The sequence below is a fragment of the Natrix helvetica genome (assembly GCF_964273705.1).
Source record: "Natrix helvetica genome assembly, chromosome: W".
Lineage (NCBI taxonomy): Eukaryota > Metazoa > Chordata > Lepidosauria > Squamata > Natricidae > Natrix > Natrix helvetica.
The window spans coordinates 62634182-62656140 of record NC_138555.1 but is presented as its reverse complement, the minus strand read 5'-3'; the positions used below and the strand labels follow the sequence as shown (position 1 = coordinate 62656140).

The 21959-nt window shown below is 49.8% G+C and overlaps 1 protein-coding gene across 1 annotated transcript in view; it reads left to right on the top strand.

The window, feature by feature from the left end:
• Nucleotides 1–18726, top strand: part of LOC309400574 (seizure protein 6 homolog) — a gene marked incomplete at its 5' end in the record, with an annotated part of 167997 nt that extends 149271 nt beyond the window's left edge. The window contains 2 exons of the mRNA XM_081969139.1: nucleotides 12604–12706; nucleotides 17434–18726. Coding sequence (XP_081825265.1) covers nucleotides 12604–12706; nucleotides 17434–17463 — 133 coding nt within the window. The 3' untranslated portion in view covers nucleotides 17464–18726. The remainder of the gene's footprint in view (nucleotides 1–12603; nucleotides 12707–17433) is intronic.
• Between the last annotated feature and the right edge of the window lie 3233 nt (nucleotides 18727–21959).

The following is a 21959-nucleotide window of genomic DNA, read 5'->3' as shown; positions in this document are numbered from 1 at the left end:
TCCTGCCAAATCAGCAAGTTTAAATTTTACACCTTCAAGAACAGGAGTCACCACACTATGCTCCCAGACCGTCTAAATACATGCGGAGGCACGAATTCATCCTCCGAAACCAAAAGGAAGGCAAAACAATCAACCAATATGTTGCCGCCCTTCAAAAGGCTGCCGCATACTGCGAGTTCAGAGACCTGGACGAGCTCCTCCTAGACCGCATCATATGTGGTCTTTGGGACGTTAACTTACAAAGGAGGCTGCTGGCCAAAACCAACCTTACTTTCCAGATCGCCCTAGACGAAGCCAGGGCTACCGAGTCCTCGACCAAGTCGACAGAAACATTGCAGAGAGAAAGCAGACAAAGAGCACGCGGAAAACCACAGGCATGCATCACGAGACCACGGAGCCAGAAGCGTCAGATAGTGATGACGATGTCTACCACATGTGCACTGACCACAAGGAATTGGCGCGGAAATTCGAATTGCATTCTCTGCCCTGTGCCGGCTGTGGAGGAAACCACCAAAGATCGGCTTGCCGTTTCCGGGACGCCATCTGCCAGCGTTGCAAGCGAAAGGGACACATCGCTAGAGTCTGCAGGAGCGAGATCCCTGTAGCAACCAGACAGCCAAGAAACCAACCGGCATACCCGAAACCACCGAGATGAGGAACATGGCAACCGCGACCAAGACAATCAGAGGGAGCCACCGGAGCGAAGTTCCAGACAACCATTGCCCAAACCTGCATAACACGAGCTGAAAAGCTGAGAGTCACAGTCCTCCTTGAGGGATCCCCATGTTCCATGGAGATAGACACGGGGTCATCACTGACCATCATGTCCTGGACTACACTTAAGAAGATCGTCCCCAACTTGAAGAGGCACAAGCTGCAGATCCCAGACATAGGCCTAAGCGACTACCAGGGGAACCGAGTCCTGGTTCTCGGACAAGGCACTTTTCAAGTGCAATACAAGTCTTTCAACGGACTGCTTCCTGTGACGGTAGTAAGCGGCACCCTGCAAAGCCTCTAGGGCAGGACTGGTTCAAACCCCTGGGCCTTCAGGTGACCATAATCAACGCCATCTGGGACAACAGCACCAAAGAACTCCTTAAGGAGTTCGAGGACGTTTTGGCACGGGTCTTGGTAAGTATGTGGGGACCCCCATATCTTTTAACTTGGACCCCAATGTAGCCCCGATTAGGCTGAAACCAAGGAGAGTGCCTTTCACTCTCCGACCAAAAATTGATCTGTAAGTGGAAAAGCTAATTGGCCAGGGAATCCTAGAGCCGGTAGATCATGCATGCTGGGAGACCCCTATAGTGACAACTGTCAAGCCGGATGGATCAGTCCACATTTGCGCGGACTATAAGTGTACAATAAATAAAGCCTTACAACAAAGCGCTTACCCTGTACTCGTTTTACAGCACTTACTACATTCACTAGGCCCCAGAAAAGTTTTTGCTAAATTGGACATGGCGCAGGCATACCAGCAGTTGCCTGTAGATGGCACTACGGCAGAGGCCCAAACCATTGTGATGCATAGGGGTGCCTTTAAATGCACCCCGGCTACAATTCGGCATTAGTATTACCCCTGGACTGTTCCAAAGCGTCATGGAACGACTGTTACAGGGGATACCTGGAGTCGTCCCCTATTTTGACGACATCTTGATATCAGCTGCAAACAAGGATCAACTTTTTAAATGACTTAGGGCTGTTTTGACCAGAATTAGTGAAAAGGGTCTCCGCCTTTAAAAAGAGAAATGCCAAATCAATGTTCCAAGGGTCAAATTCCTAGGGTACCTCATCGACGGCTCAGGGGTTCACCCCACAAACAAAAAAATTAAAGCCATCCAGGACGCCCCCACACCTCGCAACCAGACCGAGCTCCAGGCGTTCCTCCGACTCCTTAACTTCTACAGCGTCTTTCTTAAACAAAAGGCTACAGTTGCTGAACCTTTGCATTGGCTCCTCGGCAAGAAGGCAACATGTACTTGGGGCAGAGCCGAGGCTGCCGAGGCTGCCGCATTTGCTGCGGTGAAAAAACTACTGCCAGCGGACACATTCCTGGCGCAGTACAACCAGACTCTGCCACTCATGCTGACTTGTGACGCCTCACCTTTCAGCGTCGGGGCCGTCCTCAGCCACCACATGGCCAATGGAACTGAGGCACCCATCGCATACTACTCAAAGACTCTGTCAGCAACCGAGAGGAACTACAGCCAACTAGACCATGAGGCTCTGGCTGCGGTAGCTGGCGTCAAATGGTTCCATGAATACCTATATGGCCATGATTTCGAAATCATCACAGACCATAAACCACTTCTGGGGTTACTGGCTGGGGACCGACCTACACCTGTTTCACTGTCAACGCGGATGACCCGTTGGACTATTTTCCTTGCAGCATACAGTTACCGCCTTATTCACAGGCCAGGCACCACGTTGGGGCATGCTGACACCCTCAGCTTGTGCCCACTACCAGAACTGCTTGCTGATCCGACTCCCGAGACACCAGTTCTACTCATAGACTGCCTGGAGGCTGGTCCTGTCTCCTCCAGCATAGTCGCCCACCACTCAGCTAAAGACCAGACTCTGAAACAGGTTTTGAACTGAGTGTGGAGGGGGTGGCCCAAGGGACCGGTTGGGCCAGAGTTTAAAATGTTTTTTGTTAAAAGGGATGAACTGTCCATTGTTAATGGTTATTTACTGTGGGGGGACCGGGTCGTTATTCCAGCTAAGCTGTGAGTTGCAGTATTAGAAGCATTGCACGTAGGGCATCCGGGAATTGTCCGGATGAAATCTTTGGCCAGGAGTTACGTATGGTGGCCTAACATGAACAAGGAGATTGAGGAATGGGTGACTACCTGCACATCATGCCAGGAGTCCAGACCAGCCCCCCCCCCCCCAGAGGCACCCGCTAAGGAGTGGGAGCAACCTCAAGCACCATGGTCTAGGGTGCACATTGACTTTGCCGGCCCAGTTCACGGCCAAACATTCATGGTAGTTGTGGACACATACTCGAAATCGCTAGAGGTAGTCCTAATGACCTCCACCACAGCAGAAGCCGTCATCAGGGCACTATGGAGACTGTTCTCCACTCACGGCCTACCCGATGTCTTGGTCTCTGACAATGGACCCCAATTTACGGCCATGCAATTCGAGACCTTCCTAGCAGCACAGGGAATCAGGCATGCCCTGGTCGCTCCATTCCATCCGGCCAGTAATGGACAGGCGGAGAGAATGGTGCGATCTGCTAAAGAAGCCCTATCCAGGTTGGGGCCTGTTGTGGCCCAGCAGGAGCCGTTGGAACTGCCACCAGACTCTGACAGCGAGGGTCCCTATGAGTCGGCTCTGGAGGATGTGGAGGACCCTGGGCAGGGTTCTGACTCCGAGCAGGGATCAGAGAGGCTGGTCGGCCACCAGGAGGTGCCTGAGGCATGGAGCAGTGGTGAAAGCCAAAGGAAGGGGCTCCTGATGTCATGCCTTGGAGCAGTGGGGAGGAGTCATGGGACAGTGAGTGAGACATCAGCAGTGAGTTATTAGATGCTCGTTACCAGCGCGCTAACAGGCGTAAGGAGCAATTGCGCAGTTACAGGAGGTAATTGCTCTCAGCTGCTGATAATTAGACTCCTCTCCAGACTATAAGAGGACTGCTTGTGCACACGCCCTTTGCAGAAGTCAACGCATGAACTAATGTGGGAGAACAGTCTTGTGAGCGTGGCAGGCTGGATTGCTGCCAGTGCTATCGGTGCCGAGTTGTTATGAAGGCTTATTTGTGTTGGATTGCTGCCAAGGACCTGTTCTGTCTGTAAATAAATCTGGTACCTTATCTATGGCTCGGTGTGCATGTGTGTGTGTGTGTGTGTGTTGGTGGGGGGGGGGGTCAGAACAGATTGACTTCTGCCCCAAACGAAGCTCCATTAAGCTGAAATGGAGCAGCTACATGCTGAGAATGCCCTCTTGGCACAACAATTGGCTTTGTTGACTGGACAAATAGCCAAGGGGCTTGCTAACCCCGCCCCCCCAACCAAGGAGGAAATGTCCAGTGGCTACTCCAGACAAGTTTGACGGCAACCAAAATATGTTTGCAGCGTGCTTGGGACAATGCCAGCTGTTTATCAGCTTGAGAGCGGAGGACTTTCCCACCGACCGGACAAAGGTGGGATTTATTATCAGTTTGCTCTCAGGCACAGCAGCTCGTTGGGCGACTCCATTGCTCTCTCAGCCGAGCCCTCTGCTAGATGATTTCCAGGGTTTTTGTAACCATCTCAGGCTGATGTTTGAGGATCCCATTAAGGGGGAAACAGCCACCAGACTCCTTAAGTCATTGCAGCAGGGGTGTGGCTCTTTGCAGGATTATGTCAGTGAATTCCGGCTGCTTAGTCAGGACTCAGCTTGGAATGAGCCAGCCCTCATGGACACTTTTCAGGATGGGCTGTCAGATGACCTGCAGGACGAGCTGGTGAGGGTGGACAGGCCTCCGACGTTCGACGCGCTGGTTCACTTGTGCCTCCTGATAGACGCCCGGCTGCAGAGGCGGAGGCCTCGCCGCACGTCCCAGGAGACTACTAGGGTTCCAGTCCCTCAGGAGACTACAGTTGCACGGGAGGAGCCGATGGAGTTGGGTGCCGCCAAACCCCGATTGTCACGCACGGAGATGGACAGACGGCGTTCAGGGGGGTGAACCTGATCACGTTCCCGTCCCTGCAATGCGTCGACCACACCCGGCAGGTCTGTGCGGCCCAGGTACCCAGCTCGCCCAAGGTGACCGTGCCGCCGGATTTAGTGGAGTTCGCGGATGTCTTCAGCGAACAGGAGGCGGATCAACTGCCGCCGCACCAGTCTTATGACTCTCCCATTGACCTGGTACCTGATGCGAAACTCCCGTCGGGTCGTCTGTACTCCATGTCTGAGCCGGAGTCGGCTGCATTGCGGGACTTTCTTGACCAGAACCTTGCCCCGGGGGTTTATCCGGCCTTCGTCCTCGCCCTTGTCTGCCCCAGAAGACTGGGGATCTGAGACTCTGTTGCGATTACCGGCGCCTCAATGCCATCACAGTACGTAACCGTTACCTGCTACCCCTGATTCCTGAGTTGTTGGAGCGGCTCCGGGAGGCAACGGTGTTCTCAAAACTGGACTTGCGTGGGGCTTACAACCTGGTCCGAGTCAGGGTGGGGGACGAATGGAAGACGGCCTTTGGCACCCGGTACGGACATTTCGAGTACACAGTCATGCCGTTCGGTTTGACCAATGCCCCGGCCGTCTTCCAACACTTCATGAATGACATCTTCTGGGACCTTTTGGATCAGTTTGTCGTCATTTACCTGAACGACATCTTGATCTACTCGACGTCTCGGAGGGATCATCAACATCACTTGCGTCTGGTCTTGCAGCGACTCCGAGAACATCGTTTATTTGCCAAGCTGGAGAAGTGTCAGTTCTGGCAGACTACCATCGAGTTCCTGGGGCACCGTATCTCCCCTGAAGGAATTGCGATGGAGCCCGGCAAGGTGGAGGCGTTATGTAGTTGGCAACCTCCTCGACGTATGAAGGATGTTCAGAGACTCCTCGGGATTGCCAACTATTACCGGACCTTCATCCCCAGCTTTGCTTTCTTGACCGCACCCCTCACTCGGCTCCTGGAAAAGAAAGTGCCGTTTCGCTGGGGGCCCACGGACCAACAGGCGTTCGTGGCCCTGAAGCGCGCTTTTACGAGGGAGCCGATTCTGAAGCACCCTGATCCCCATCGTCCATTTGTCGTGGAGGCGGATGCGTCTGACATCGCGGTGGGGGTTGTGTTACTGCAGGCTCACGCCCCTGATGGTACCCTTTTCCCTTGCGCTTGCTACTCTCGGAAACTCAATCCTTCCGAGCGCAATTACACCATCTGCGAGAAGGAGTTGTTGGCTTTCAAGGTGGCGTTCGAGGCCTGGAGGCATCACCTGGAGGGGGCCAGGCATCAGGTCGAGGACTGAACGGACCATCAGAATTTGGAGTTTTTGACGACAGCGCGTAAGCTGAACCAACGCCAAATCCGGTGGTTTCTGTTCTTTTTCCGGTTCAATTTCAAAGTAACGTACATCCCCAGTGCGTTTAATCAAAGGGCGGTGTCAGGCCTGTAGTTATATTCTTTTTAGGATCTTTGGCCTGCCACACTTTTTTATAATTTTCTATGCTGTTTCAATAGTGTAGTAGTTGGGAGGGGGGAATAGAAAGGAGTAGGATTGTGGAATGTATTGTTATGGATTTTCTTAGAAGCTCAAGGTCGTCTTTTGTCTCCGCACCTCGACACCTGGCCGGAAGAAGATGGGTGTACATGCCAGCGTGGAAGATGATGATTGGAACATGTGATGGATTTGTGGGTGTGGGGATAGATCATGAACTTTCAACTGGTTGGAATTCAGGATGTACATCAGAGTTGGAATTTTTCCATAGAGGTGCTAACTTGCCTGTCAAATAAATTGGACCTTTAAGGATGTTTTGCCTTGGACAATGATTTATTTCTGCATGGTATTTAGAACCCTAACATTATTCCAACTCTCTCCTTTAAAATAATTCACTAGCACCCTCCCCCTCTCAAGGGGCGAGGGGCTGGTGATGGAGGAAGTGATGGGGGGGTTGCTGCATTCCCAACGCTGACCGGGACAGCGTAAATGTCAGCGAAGAAACAATGAGAAGCTTTTGGTGATAAGAAGCTGAGTACGGAACTTCAAAGGCAATGGAATGCTGCTTCCAATTTAATTGCATCTGGAGGAATGCAGGAGGAGACACGACAAGACGAAGGAAAGTCTCAGACCACACTTCTTCAGCAAAACGTGAGTGAATGCTCCCCCTCCTTCCCCCCAGCTTGGAAGCAAGGCTTGGGGGAAAAAAAAGAAGGAAAAAAAACACCCTAGAACGGAGGCTTGGGCTCCTTCCAGACGGCAATAAATGAAATGGCTTATTACCCTGCAAGTAACTGGGAGAAAGATTCCCTTTCAAAATGGGAATTTCAAAGGAGGCAGGGAGAAGGGATTTTGCCAGCATCTTTCACTTGCAAGCCACCACAAATGGGGCTGCAACCAGTAAATGAAGCAAAACCAGACTGGGCTTTCTTCCCAGGATTTGGATGGAAGAGATGCTACAGGCCACCTCCTTTGCCATCAGCATGGGGAAATGCTCCAAGCCAGCAGAGGGCACCTACTTGGCCCATAACTCCTCCAAGCCAGCAGAGGGCACCTACTTGGCCCATAACTCCTCCAAGCCAGCAGAGGGCGCCTACTTGGCCCATAACTCCTCCAAGCCAGCAGGAGGGTCCTTGGCACATAAAACCCCCTAGCCAGCCATCATTGGTTGAGCTGCAACCTGTGAAGCAGGCAACCCCGGGAAGGGTCTTAACCCCAGGTCATGGATGGGAGGGATGCCAGTGGGCACCTGCCCTCCCTCAGCAGATGGCACCATGGCAGAAAACTGGGCAGTGGCCAACCGAGGGATTGACCTCCCCACCGGTTCCAGTCTCCCCTGCAAGGCCCCAAAAGGTTCTTACCAGACCTTCCTACAGAGAAGAAATCTCCATGGAAGAAGGGATTACCAAACAGAGGCCTGCAGTGTGGATGGCGGGAAAATGTGCGCCTGAAAGGCCCCAAGCGGTTCTTACCCCACCTTCCTACAGAGTAGCAATCACAAACATGGAAGAAGGGATTACCAAAGAGAGGCCTGCAGGATGGGAAGTGGGACAAGGTGCATCTGCAATGCCCCCAAAGGTTCTTACTCCGCCTTCCTACAGAGAAGCAATCTCCACCATGGAAGAAGGGTTTACCAAGGGGGCAGCTGCAAGTTGGAGAGCAAGGCAGTGTGATGAAACGGTTCCTAAGTTAAGAGATGTAAATAGGTTCCATTCCTCGTGGGGCCCAATTAAATGCCACCATTGTTGTCAACTTGGCCACAGAGCGTCAGAGTGCTTGGCTCCAGCCCCAATGCCACAAACGTGCGCACCAACCACCACGGCGGTAAAGAGAGGGTCCCAGATGCCACAACAGAAGAGTCATCTGGGCCAACAACCTCTGGAAGAGGATCCCCAACTTAAGGTGAGGAAGTGTTCTACCAAGGGGGAGGCCTTGGAAGAGGAAAAGGGCAGACAATCTCCAGAGGAGGATCCCCAACTTAAGGTGACAAAGAGTCCAACTAAGGGGGAGGCCTCGGAGGGGGAAAAGCCTAAACGACCTCTGGAAGAAGAACCCCAACTTATGGTGACGAAGAGTCCTACCAAGGGGGAGGCCTCGGAGGTGGGAATTGCCGAAGAACAAATGTGTGTACCAGTCACCATGGTGGTAAAGAGAGGGCCCCAGATGCCAGAACAGAAAAGTCATCTGGGCAAACGACCTCTGGAAGAGGATCCCCAGCTTAAGGTGACAAAGAGTCCTACCAAGGGGGAGGCCTCGGAGGAGGGAATTGCCGAAGAACAAACGTGTGTACCAATTGCCACGGTGGTAAAGAGAGGGCCCCAGATGCCAGCACAGAAAAGTCATCTGGGCCAACAGCCTCTGGAAGAGGATCCCCAACTTAAAGTGACGAAATGTCCTACCAAGGGGGAGGTCTCGGAAGAGGAAAAGGGCAAACAATCTCCGGAGGAGGATCCCCAACTGAAGGTGACAAAGAGTCCAACTAAGGAGGAGGCCTCGGAGGGGGAAATGCCCAACTGACCTCGGGAAGAGGATCCCCAACTTCAGGTGACGAAGAGTCCTACCAAGGGGGAGGCCTCGGAGGAGGAAAAAGGCCAGCCGTGGATGATTGAATCCAAGAGCCCAGAACCTACAGCACCTGCAGCAGAGAGCCCTAAACAGCCATGGGAAGAGGTCGCAATGGACTTCATCATGGAACTCCCAGACAGCAGTGGGCATAAAGTAATTTGGACTGTTATTGATTTGTTTTCTAAGCAGGCACACTTCATTGCTTGCTCAGGATTGCCATCCGCAAACGAATTAGCGAAAATGTTTGTGAAACACATTTATCGCCTGCACGGAGTACCCAAGAGGATCATTTCAGACCGCGGAGTCCAGTTCACAGCCAAGTTCTGGAGAGAGGTCCTGAGATCCATTGGGTCCTCCACACAAGAACTGAGCTCAGAGGTTCATTCCAGCATGAACGGCGCAGCAGAGGGAGCCAATGCGGTGGTGGAACAATACATCAGGTGTTTTGTGGACTATCAGCGGGACAACTGGTCGGACTTGCTACCCTTCGCCGAAGTGGCATACAACGATGCGGTCCACAGCAGCAGAGGATTAGCGGGTTTCCAGATTACCAGTGGCATGGAAGTTGTTGCCATGCCTGAGTTGCCTAGAGAACCTCCTTCCTTCATGTCTTTGAGTGAATGGATGGACATGCTAAAGAAAGGATGGGAGAATGCGAAGAAGGCTCTAGCAGTAGCGGCAGAAGCCTACCAGAAGCAAGATGATCAACATCGCTCGCTCCAAAACCCCTACCGTGTGGGGGACAATGTTTTTGTATCTACCAAATACATAAGATTAGAAATGCTTAGCAAGGAATTGGGTCCAAAATTTCTAGGTCCATTCCCAATAGTGAAGATAGTTAACCCAGTTACAGTTCAACTCAGTCTACCCAGAAGTCTAGGGGAAATTGACCCAGAATTTCATTGTAGCTTGTTGAAACCAGTAATTGGGTCTAACAGAAGAGCATCCACCCAAGCTCAATCTCCTCCTGTAGTGATAGAAGGGGAAACACAATCTGAGGTGGAAAAAATTGTAGATTTCAGGCTGAATGGGGGTCGCTTACAGTACTTAATGCATTGGAAGGGTTACCCTTGGTCTGAAGTTAATTGGGTGAACAGTGGGAACCTAAAAGTGGAGAAGTTAGTAAAGCAATTCAATGGGAAGTTTCCCGAGAAGTCAAAGGGTTCCCCTGGGTGGAGAAGAGGTGGTTAATTTTGTTATGTTAACTTTTATGTTATTCTCTTTGCAGGAAACGTTTTTCTTTTGAGGAGAGGCCGCCTGTCAGGCCTGTAGTTATATTCTTTTTAGGATCTTTGGCCTGCCACACTTTTCTATAATTTTCTATGCTGTTTCAATAGTGTAGTAGTTGGGAGGGGGGAATAGAAAGGAGTAGGATTGTAGAATGTATTGTTATGGATTTTCTTAGAAGCTCAAGGTCGTCTTTTGTCTCCGCACCTCGACACCTGGCCGGAAGAAGATGGGTGTACATGCCAGCGTGGAAGATGATGATTGGAACATGTGATGGATTTGTGGGTGTGGGGATAGATCATGAACTTTCAACTGGTTGGAATTCAGGATGTACATCAGAGTTGGAATTTTTCCATAGAGGTGCTAACTTGCCTGTCGAATAAATTGGACCTTTAAGGATGTTTTGCCTTGGACAATGATTTATTTCTGCATGGTATTTAGAACCCTAACAGGCGGATGCCCTGTCTAGGAAACCGGAGTACTCTGACCCTTCAGACTCACTTCCACCCCGGACGGTTCTACCCGTCGAGTCCTTCGCTGCAGTTCAGGAACCCGTGGACTTACGGTCTCTGATACGGGATGCGCAGCGGAACGACGAGTGGGTGGAACAACAGTGGGCAGAGGTAGGGCCGACATCCCCGTGGACCTTTGACGAGGTATCAGGACCGGCTCTATGTGCCTGGAGGGCGCCTCCGTGGACTGGTTCTCTCCCAGTGTCATGACACTCCAGCAGCGGGACATTTTGGCCTTTTCAAAACATTACACCTGGTCTCCCGTACTTTCTGGTGGCCCCGCTTGCGACACGACGTGCAGACGTACGTCACATCATGTGTGCAGTGTCGACAGGCCAAATCAGCAACGGGAGCTCCTCCAGGCTTGTTGCAGCCATTGCCGACCCCAGACAGACCCTGGGGGGCTGTAGCCATGGACTTCTTGACGGAACTGCCTCCATCATCAGTTTTTACCACGGTCCTTGTGGTGGTGGACATGCTCACCAAGATGGCACATTTCATCCCCTGTCGGAGATTGCTGACAGCCCACGCCACCGCCCGCATGTTCATCCAGCACATGTTCCAGCTGCACAGCCTACCTGACCGGGTTGTATCAGATCGTGGGACACAATTCACGGCCCAGTTCTGGAAAGGACTGATGGACGCTCTAGATGTGCAGGTTTGTTTATCCTCGGCGCACCATCCCGAAACCGAGGGGGGGACGGAGAAGGTGATTGGGATTCTGGAACAATATCTGCGCTGCTTCGTGAACCAGCAGCAGAACAATTGGGCGGAGTACCTGGCCGTGGCGTAGTTCGCGTTTAACAACTCGCAGCACACCTCCACACGGACAACGCCTTTCATGGCGAACGTCGGGTACCACCCTTGCTTTTTCCCTCTCACCCCAGTGGACTCTCTGGTCCCCGCAGTGCAGGACTTCCTCTTTGAGCTCCAGGCGGTCCACCAAGTGGTGCGCCGCTATCTGAATCAGGCTAAGGAGGATTACAAGCGGGTAGCGGATAAATCCCGACGTGTGATGCCGGAATTGGCTGAACGGTCTTGTGAGCGTGGCAGGCTGGATTGCTGCCAGTGCTATCAGTGCCGAGTTGTTATGAAGTCTTATTTGTGTTGGATTGCTGCCAAGGACCTGTTCTGTCTGTAAATAAATCCGGTACCTTATCTGTGGCTCGGTGTGTGTGTTGGTGGGGGGGTCAGAACAGGGCCAGGGATTTGGCAAACACGGGTTGATCAATTTCTATTAATTCACCACATCACACCTAGTGCTACCACCAGGAGAAGCCCTTCCAAACTTCTAATGGGTCGTCGGCTAAGCTCGCACTTAGACCGGTTACACCCAAACTACACTGCCGTAACGCCACCTGTTTCAAACAGCAAGGTTAGACATTTTAGCATAGGGGATCGAGTTTATGCCCACAACTACGCTGGGGGATTGCTCTGGGTCCCTACCACAGTCACAGTTATTACCGGACCTTGCTCATACCAAGTGGAGCTCGAGGACGGTCGAACTTGGAGGAGGCACATTTACCAACTCCGTAGCCGCCTCTATGAATCCAGGCTCAGGAAGCCAGAGGTAACTCCTGCATGAGTTAGCCAAAGCCCTACCCAAATCGAGCACGACTTCACTCCTTCCACAGACATCTCAAACCTGAAGGTACCGGGGGACTTATCTGTTGAGGGTGCAGGGTCACAGCAAGTTCCGAGCGAGACAGCTCTAGAAACTCCAGCTGCGCCTGGGGAAAAGTTCCAGGAGTTTCCACCAGACGAATCAACAGAAGCAACAGGTCCATCCAACCTGACTGAAGATCCAGCACTGACTGAACTGCGCAGGTCTGGGCAAGCCACCAAAAAACCCGCCTACCTGCGTGACTACATCACAAGCTGGACAAACCCAACTAAGAGGGGAGGGGTGTTGTTACTGAACCTGAGTCTGCCTCATCCGTTCACCCGATCCAACAAATTCCTTCAGAGGTCTTTGCAGCTGAAGATGCTGGTGACCAATTGTGAACTATCCAAATGCAAAGTATATAATCTCCTCTGGGTTACTTCTGTAACATACAGTTCATGGAGTTATGCCATTAAAATGAATCTTATTTTCCAAACTGGTAGAGGCTGATTGTTTCAATCCACTCTCTTCTTTTACTTTCCTGCAGATTCCAAGGAAAAACTCTCTTTGGCTTCTCCTTTTCCAGCTCCCACAGCTACAGCCCCATCACTGTAGAATCTGATTTCAACAACCCGCTCTACGAGGCTGGGGTGAGCTGCAGTTCCTATAGTACCTATTTTTAAAAAGTTCTGATTAAAGAGGGTTGACTTATTCTGGTTCTGCATTTCTACCTCTCTCACTGCGGTTTTCAACGTCTTGCAATTCTACTGCAGTTCTGTACAAATTTATCCCAGATTTGGGCTGCAAAATTAGGGTCAGCCATTAGATCTCTTGGAAGAGATATAGCTGTTCCCACCCTTCAAGTGGTCATCTGGCATTTTGCAACCTGGATGAGTTCATTACAGATTTTCTGCCATTTCTCCCAACAAGGGTATCCCTTGGCCACATTTCTACTGGTTTGGGGGAAAGTGCACAATTTTGCCCATTTCAACACCATTCTGAGTACAGGTAGTCCTTGACTTACAACAGTTTGTTTAGTGACTGTTCAAAGTTACCATGGCACTGAAAAATGTGACTTACGACCATTTTTCACAGTTACAACCTTTGCAGCATCCCTATAATCATGTGATCAAAATTCAGATGCTTGGCAACTGATTCATATTTATGACCGTTGCTGTATCCCAAGGTCATGTGATCTCCTTTTGTGACCTTCTGACAAGCAAAGTCAATGGGGAATCCAGATGCACTTAGCAACCGGGTTACTAATTTATCAACCGCATTGATCCACTAAACAACTGGCAAAAAAAGTCGTAAAATGGGGCAAAATTCATTTAACAAATGTCTCACTTAACAACAGAAGTGTTGGGCTTAATTGTGGTCATACGTTGAGGACTCCCCGTACTCCCTCCAATACCACCACATGCTGCCAGCAGTGGTTACCAAAGGCCCCCTTTAGAGTTGAGAGAAAAGGAAACCATGCTAATATGAATTTGTCAGGGTTTCAATTAACACCCCTAACGAAAGAAGACTCCAAGGCTTGAGTTTCCTCAAAGTTCCATTTTGGTTTGGTTTGGTTTATTTGGATTTATATGCCGCCCTTCTCCAAAAGGACTCAGGGCGGCGTACAACATTAAAAAACACAAATCCCAAAAGTTAAAAAATATTAAATCCATATCCAAAAAAAACAAACCGAATTTTAAAAAAAACAAAAAAAACCCCAATACATTTAAAATAAGTTAAAATTAACAGGCCAGGCCGGCTTCCTGGAAAAGCCAACTTTTTAGGGCTCATCGGAAGGACCGGAGGTCGGGGATTATGCGAAGCTCCGGGGGCAGCTCATTCCAGAGGGAAGGCGCTCCCACAGAGAAGGCTCTCCCCCTGGGGGTCACCAGCCGACACTGCCTGGCCGACAGCACCCTGAGGAGGCCAACTCTGTGGGATCGTACTGGACGGTGGGAGGCTACTGGTGGCAGTAGGTGGTCTCGCAGGTACCCTGGGCCTAAGCCATGGAGTGCTTTAAAGGTCATAATTAATACCTTGAATCGCACCCGGAAAACAACCGGCAACCAGTGCAGGCCGCCTAAAAGGGGTGTAACATGGGAGAACCTAGGTACCCCCATGACAACCCGCGCGGCCGCATTCTGGACCAGCTGAAGCCTCCGGGTGCTCTTCAAGGGCAGCCCCATGTAGAGAGTGTTGCAGTAGTCCAGGCGAGAAAGGACGAGGGCATGAGTGACTGTGCACAGAGCATCCCGATCCAGGAAGGGGCGCAACTGACGTACCAGGCGAACCTGGTAAAAGGCCCCCCTGGTCACGGCCATCAGGTGTTCTTCTAAACTAAGCCGTGTATCCAGGAGGACTCCCAGATTGCGAGCCTTCTCTGAGGGGGCTAAAATTTCTCCCCCTATCGTCAAAGATGGAACAAGATGTACAAATCGGGATGATGGAAACCACAGCCATTCAGTCTTGGAGGGATTGAGCTTGAGCCTATTCCTCCCCATCCAGATCCGCACAGCCTCCAGGCATCGAGACATCACGTCGAGGGCATCGTTTGGGTGGTTTGGGGTAGAGATGAAAAGTTGGGTATCATCAGCATATTGATGATACCGTACCCCAAAACCACGGATGATCTCGCCCAGCGGTTTCATGTATATGTTGAACAGGAGGGGTGAGAGAACCGACCCCTGGGGCACCCCACAAGTGACGCGCCTGGGGGTCGACCTCTGCCCTCCAGTCAACACAAACTGCGACCGATCCGACAGGTAGGAGGAGAACCACCGTAAAACGGTGCCCCCCACTCCCAACCCCCCGAGTCGTCACAGTAGGATACCATGGTCGATGGTATCGAAAGCCGCCGAGAGGTCTAATAGGACCAGGACAGAGGAACAGCCCCTGTCCCGGGCCCGCCAAAGATCATTGACCAACGCGACCAATGCCATCTCCGTGCTGTACCCGGGCCTGAAACCCGACTGAAACGTAGGTAGACAGCTTCATCCAGGTACTGGGGAAGCTGACGTGCTACCACACTCTCGACAACCTTTGCTACAAAGCGAAGGTTGGAGACCGGACGATAGTTGGCTAAAGAAGCTGGGTCCAGGGAAGGCTTCTTGAGGAGGGGCCTCACCACCTCCTCCTTCAAGGCGGTGGGAAAGAACCCCTCTCTCAATGAAGCGTTGGTAATCGCCTGGAGCCAGCCTCGTGTTACCTCCCGGGAAGCCGAAACTAACCAAGAGGGACACGGGTCCAGCACACAAGTGGCAGCACTGAGTCTCCCCATAATCCTGTCCATGCCTTCGGGGGTCACAGGGTCAAACCCATCCCAGATTGTCTCCTCAAGATTCATCCCTGTCGGCTCGCCTGAATCTACCCAGTCAGAGTCCAAGCCTGTCCGGATCTGAGCGATTTTATCCTGCAGATACTGAACAATTTCTTCAGCCCTACCCTATGCAGGAGCTCCGGCAGGGCCGATGAAACATAGCAGGGAGACAGGTATGTAACAAAAAGGCCCACCTGAGCTCCAAGGCCCCACTTCACAAAGAGGGACTCACACCCGCCTATCTGAGGCACAGTGACCTCCTGAGGTCTGAGACTTTCCCTGATAACCACCGCCACCCCCACCCCCCGCCCCTGCCCTGGGGTCTCGGCTGGTGAAATGCCCGGAAGCCTGGTGGGCATAGTTTGCTAAGGGGCACACCCCCCTCATGGCCCAACCAGGTCTCCGTAATGCACGCCAGGTCCGCTCTACCCTCTTGTATGAGGTCGTAAATGAGGGGAGCCTTATGTACCACGGACCTGGCGTTAAGCGACACCAGCCGGAGACCAGGGTCCTGTAATCCCGAGCACCCGGGGGTGCGAGAAGGGCGATGAAGGTCGTAACGCGCGATCGCTCTTAACCAGCAAACCCGCGTCCTCCGAACATCATTTGGCCCTCGGCCCCCATCATATCTGCCTCTCCCACAAACAGTAGAGATGGTGAACCCCCCAATGGAATGGCTTAATGTCTCCCCCGGAATCCCAACCCTTCCTAGCCCTCCCAACCCACGCCCATTAGTTAGCGCTGGCCTGTGCCCTGGCAGACTCCCCTCCAAGCCTGTCTGAGACATCAGAATTAACCCACCCCTCCCCCCCTTAAAATTTGGTTTAAAAACCCCTGTAAAAAACCCTTAAGAAGTCTCTTCTTCGCATGCCACCTCTCGGGATCCCAAGATCCGTCATTAAGGAAGCGTCCTGATAGGTCAGAAGGCCATCCCCGGGAAAGGGGGAGTTCCTGGAGGGAATAAAGTTCTGTCGCAGTATAGCATAGAGGAGAGTGTGGTATCAACCAAATGGGATGACATCATGGGGAGATGGAACAAGGAGATGACATGTCCACGGGGGGGGGGGGGGTGCAGCAGTGTTCAAGGGGGTAGCAGGAAGCTATGTCCATCACAAAAACAGTCGGTGTTGGGGACAATATGTAAGGGTAACGGACAGCTGTCCAAAATTGCAGCAGATGCTAGCTTGCGAGGTGGTGAAGCGGCCAGCGACAGCGGCAACGAGGACAGCGGCGGAAGGCCATCCCAGGGAAAGGGGGAGTTCCCAGAGGGAATAAAGTTTTGTCGCAGTATAGCATAGAGGAGAGTGTGGCATCAATGGAACGGGATGACATCATGGGGAGATGAAGCAAGGAGATGACATGTCCATGGGGGGGAAGCCGGCAGTGTTCAAGGGGGTAGCAGGAAGCTTATGTGCATCATAGAAATAGTCGATGTTGGGGACAATATGTAAGGGTAACGGACAGCTGTCCAAAATCGCAGCAGATGGTAGCTTGCGAGGTGGTGAAGCGGCCAGTGATGGCGGCAATGAGGACAGCGGCGGCATTTTATTAGAGATGTCATATTGGCACATCTGGGAAAACCTGAATCTGAAAGTTTCCAGGTTTTCCCCACTCAAGTGAAAGTTCAAGTCCCTGCCCAGCACCCACATGCCCATCACATGGTCCAATCAGGCACCGTCCAAAATTGGAGATGCCTCCCAGGCATCTTATCGCAGCTGCTGGGCAAGGTGTCCTTGACTCTCTGAGAAAGAATCTTATTTAGACTATATATCTCCCATACTCCATATAATCCCCCCTCCCATTTTCCCGCAGTAGAAAATGTGGCAGGTCTGAAGGCCCAATGTAAAAGATGGCTTCCAGGTCTGACAGAATTCTGGTTTTATTTACTTAACCATGATTTACTGAATTTCTCCTCTTTGGTGGGTTGGCACATGGGACCAACCAACCCTGCCACTTTTTCTCATGTTTGGGTAGTTTAAAGTCAATTAGGTGAGGGAAAAGAGCAGGTGAGATTATGTCCCTGAATTACGGTGTTTTTTCACCCATCTTTCTGCTTAACAGGACACCAGAGAATACGAAGTTTCCATTTAGAAGACATTAAGAGGATATGCCATTCTTCTCCCAAACCCAACTAGGTCTGAGGATCAGCGACTGAAAATGATTCCTGATTTGGAGGGAATAGCAGAAGGTGGTTTTTGGGAGGGGGCTAAGGGAAAATGGAAGGGAGAGAAGGAGTTTATCCTTTCTACCCCACAAATTCAGCTTTATCTCTTCTTCTCCATGTTGCTGCCTGACTGTCCACTCTCAGCTTTGGACCACTCCCTTCTCCCGTGTAAATACCCTCTTCAATGTGCCAAATGTGTTTCTCTCTCTCACACACACACATAGAGTTGTTATTATTAAGCTTTATTTGTTTGTTTTATTTCTCTATTTATTTATTATGTTACACTTTTCCTCTTACATTTCCCCCATTTGTCTAATATACTGACCCAAATAATAAAATAGCTGGAGGTTTTGCAGCCTCTGATTTATTACAGTATCCTCTGAATGATAAAAAAGAGAGTAATGTAATTTATATCTGGAAAAGATCGATTTTCTTACTTCGCAGTATCTTAACAAGAAAATAATATGCCCACCTGGCATTAGACAATTGCTTTAAGGATTAAACATTATTTGAGGATATAAATGGTTTATTGACAGCCTCTCTTGACTTAACACCACAGAAAGCCACTGGCTCCCTTCTATCTTCTTCAGGCTGTTGACGTTTTGTGTGGCTCTTTCTTTTAAGTATGACAACAGGAATGGTCCTTAGTGCCAAAATGTATGAAATGACACTTTTAAAGCTGTTCAAGAAACCTCATCTCTTCAAGAGACCCTCTTTTAGGACATGAGAGCATCTGAATGGAATCACAGTACTCATCTCCTACACCGTAAAGTTTGTAGGAGATGAGAATATTGCACCTAAAGCCCTTCACTTACCGCCAGTATAGAGCAGGACATAAAAATAGTACTTCCCAGCCCTTCTCCTGTCCCAAATAGTGAAACTGACTTATTATAACAACCCTTCCCTGGTGGCCAGTCTTGTATTTTGGAAGAAGGTGAAAAGTATTATTTACTCCAATTTTTGTAGATAACTTATTCTTCCATTTGTACGTCTTTTATCATGCTTTTATCATGCTAGGAGGACAGTCCTGACACATTCCCACAAATGACACTGCAGTTTCTGGGGAATTCTTCTTCTTTGCATCCTTACCATTTCCAATTATATTTTTTGTTTGGTTTTTTTGGCCTTTGGTTACTCCCCCCATTCTCATTTGCTTTTATTTTGGAGCAATAAATAAAGCACACGATTTGTAAAAGCTGTGGCATCTGTACTTCTGTTACAGTCCAACAGGAAATGAGTGTACTATTTGCGTGGCAATGGGCAAGTTTGGTCATCCAAGTTAACAAAGAAGTGTTCAGAGGTAATGAAGGATCAGATGATGGAATGTATGCACAGATGAGGCCCTGGGGATCAGAGGAAGGGTCACATGTGGAGATAGGACCCAGGTGTGGATGGAATGGACATGAGAGTGAGGAATATCAATTCTGATAAAACATTTTATCTTGTCTTCATTTCTTTGCCTTGGCAATTCAGAGCTTTGCTCCTTTCCTGTCTCTCTCACTAAGGAAGGAGAGGGGGAGGGGTCACATGGGGGCTGCTTCAGAAAAAAACTGTTTGTTCTTTTATTCTGCTCTGCACTAGGAAGAGGGAGCTGCACATTAACAGCGAGACAGAAGTTAGCATCTTAAAGCCACTAGCCAGGATATTAGGAACAAGAATAGCTCACTTATAAGAAAACCCCCAAAACTCACATAGCTGGCACATTTGCAAGATATCCGTGACCTGGGGTGAAAAACTGGTTACGTGACATTTAGCTATTTAACATAATAAGCGTAAGGGTTTAGGGGAGCTGAAATCCAAATAACCAATCAATATTATCTGTTATACATGCATTATTAGGGAAAGGGCAAAGGGTTGAATGCAACCATCCCTTGACTATAAAAACTCTTGTAAGATCCTAATCTTGGCCCTTGGTTAGCTTTTCAAACCGGGGTCCTTATATCTTGGTACCAAAATAAAAGTATAATTCTATATCACACCTTGTGTCTGGTGACTTATCAGCTTCGGCACCAAGCAAGAGCCCAGTTTTGGGGACAACAGTTTGGTGGAGAATGAGGGCAAACATGCTTGGATCCACCACTGCCTGCGGGAGAAATCAAAGGGGAGGCCTCCAGGTCATGTAAGTTGGCAATTGAGAGGAGAGTGAATGGTTCCTAAGAATGATATCCGGCCAGGTACCTTGGCTGTGCATTCATCCGGGGGCAGCCTTGTGAGCTTGTCCTTGTGAGCTTGTTTGTGCTGTGACCGGGGAACTTAAATAGCAAGGGCTCCTGGAGTGGACACACGTGCTATCCTGGCTCAAAGAAAGGGTGACTGAATGACCATAAGCTGCCTACTTTTGGACTTGCCCCTGAGATAAGTCCCTGGATGGTGTGGGACTAAAAGGTTGAAGCCCAGAAAAATCAAGGTGTGGACAATTTCATCGTGGAGAAAGATATTGGAAACAAAAACCAGGCTTCCTCAGGTTACGTGGCTGAACTTGACCATTCAGAGGACAAGGTGAGACTATTGCGGGGGATGCCCCCAGGGGTTGCAAGGTGTGAAGTCCAGGGTAGACAAAATATAACACTCTTAGGAAAACCTCTGAGACATAGTCACAAGGATGGGTAATAAGCCTACAGGAGGCAAAGTAAAAAGGGGTAAAATCCCAGATAACAAATCTAAAACTGTAACATTAAAAATGAGAGTCTCAACGGAATGTTTAGTACCTGTGTTCTTTTTTTAAAATATATGTATATTTGTTTGTGTGTGTGTTCTTTTAACTTACGTGTTTGTCTTTGTTGATGTGTTTAAGTGTTTAAAATAATTTTTAAAAAAAAAAAATTAAAAAAGGAGAGTCTCTGACATCAGTGCACTCCACCTGTGTATCCTTGGCATGAAGTGGTTGGCGCTGAAGGGGTAGGAGACTCAGGGAGACAAAAGGAAGAATCAGATACCGGTCAAGAAGAACAAACGGTCCCAGTAGGTGGGGCCAGGAGGAAGGAAACCAAAAAGGTTCCTGAAGGGACAGATCAACTGGACCACACACTGGGTCCAAGGGAGCATTGAGACAGAACTCCAATTGCCCCTAAGGGAAACTGTATTGCCAGGAGCTGAGGGGGGGCTACGTAAAGTGTCGGTATATGCTCCATTCTCAATAGCTGGTTTATATAATTGGAAAAATCAAACTCCTAATTATAGAGAGTCCAGATCAGATGCATGCTTTTTTTTTTGCATCCATTTTCCGAACTCACCAGCCTACTTGGGTAGACATATAAAGTCTGATGGAAATTTTATTAACTCCAGAGGAAAGAAGGTTTATGAAGGGAACCATGGATAAGGCTTTGCAGAAGGATCATGTAACAAATCCGAACTGGACATGTTTACTGGAGGAACCAGATTGGGAACCTCAGTCCATTTGGCTGCAAAACTATTGGACCTTGGTTTTGTTAGGACTCAAACAGGGGGTCCCAAAAGTTAAGAACTTGGGGAAGGTCTACCAAATTCAACAGAAACAGGATGAAAATCCAGGGGAATTCCTAGAATGCATTTATCAAACCTTTAGGTAATATACCGATTTAGATCCCGAGGCTGAAGAAAATCAGAGAATGGTCAATATGATCTTCATTGGTCAGTCTGCAGATGACATTAGGGCCAAATTACAGAAGACAGAGGGGGCCCCAGGAAAGGCGATCTCTGAACTTGTGGAATTAGCATACAAAGTGTATACTAATCGGGCTCAAACCTCAGAGAAGAAACAACTTCAAAGGGCCAGAAGCAACACAATTTTTCTTGCTGAGGTTCTTAGACAGGAAGAGTGGAAGGCAAGGGGAACAACTGCTGGAAGAATTGTATGAGGAGGTGGTTTGCGGGGATTGGTAATTAGAATCCCAGGCCCAGTCAGAGGAAGGGCCCTCCAGTTCGCAAAAGGGAAGAGGGTTAATGTCTACACAGACAGTAAATATGCATTTGGAGTTTTATATGCTCATGGGGCAATCAAACATGGGCCCCAGATCATAGAATTACTGTAAACTGTACACTTCCCTCATGAGGTTGCAGTCATGCATGTCAGTGGTCATTCCAACAAAGACACCTTGGTGGCAAAGGGAAATAGGGGAGCAGACAAGGCAGCTGTCAGGCCTGCAGCCATATTCCTTTTGGATCTTTGGCCTGCCACACTTTCTATTATTCTACTATGCTGTTTCTATTGTGGGAAAATGGGAGGGGGGATGGTACAGGGTTAAATGCTATGTAGCCAAAATAAAACTCCTTTCTAGAAGCCAAGGTCATCCTTTGTCTCTACACCTCTGCACCTGACCGGAACTGGATGGGTGGAACTGCCAGCATGGCAGTGGAAGATTGGATCATGTGATGGACTTGTGGGTGTGGGGGCAAGATCATGAACTTTCAACTGGGTGGGGAAAACTGGGAAGCTTTCAGATTC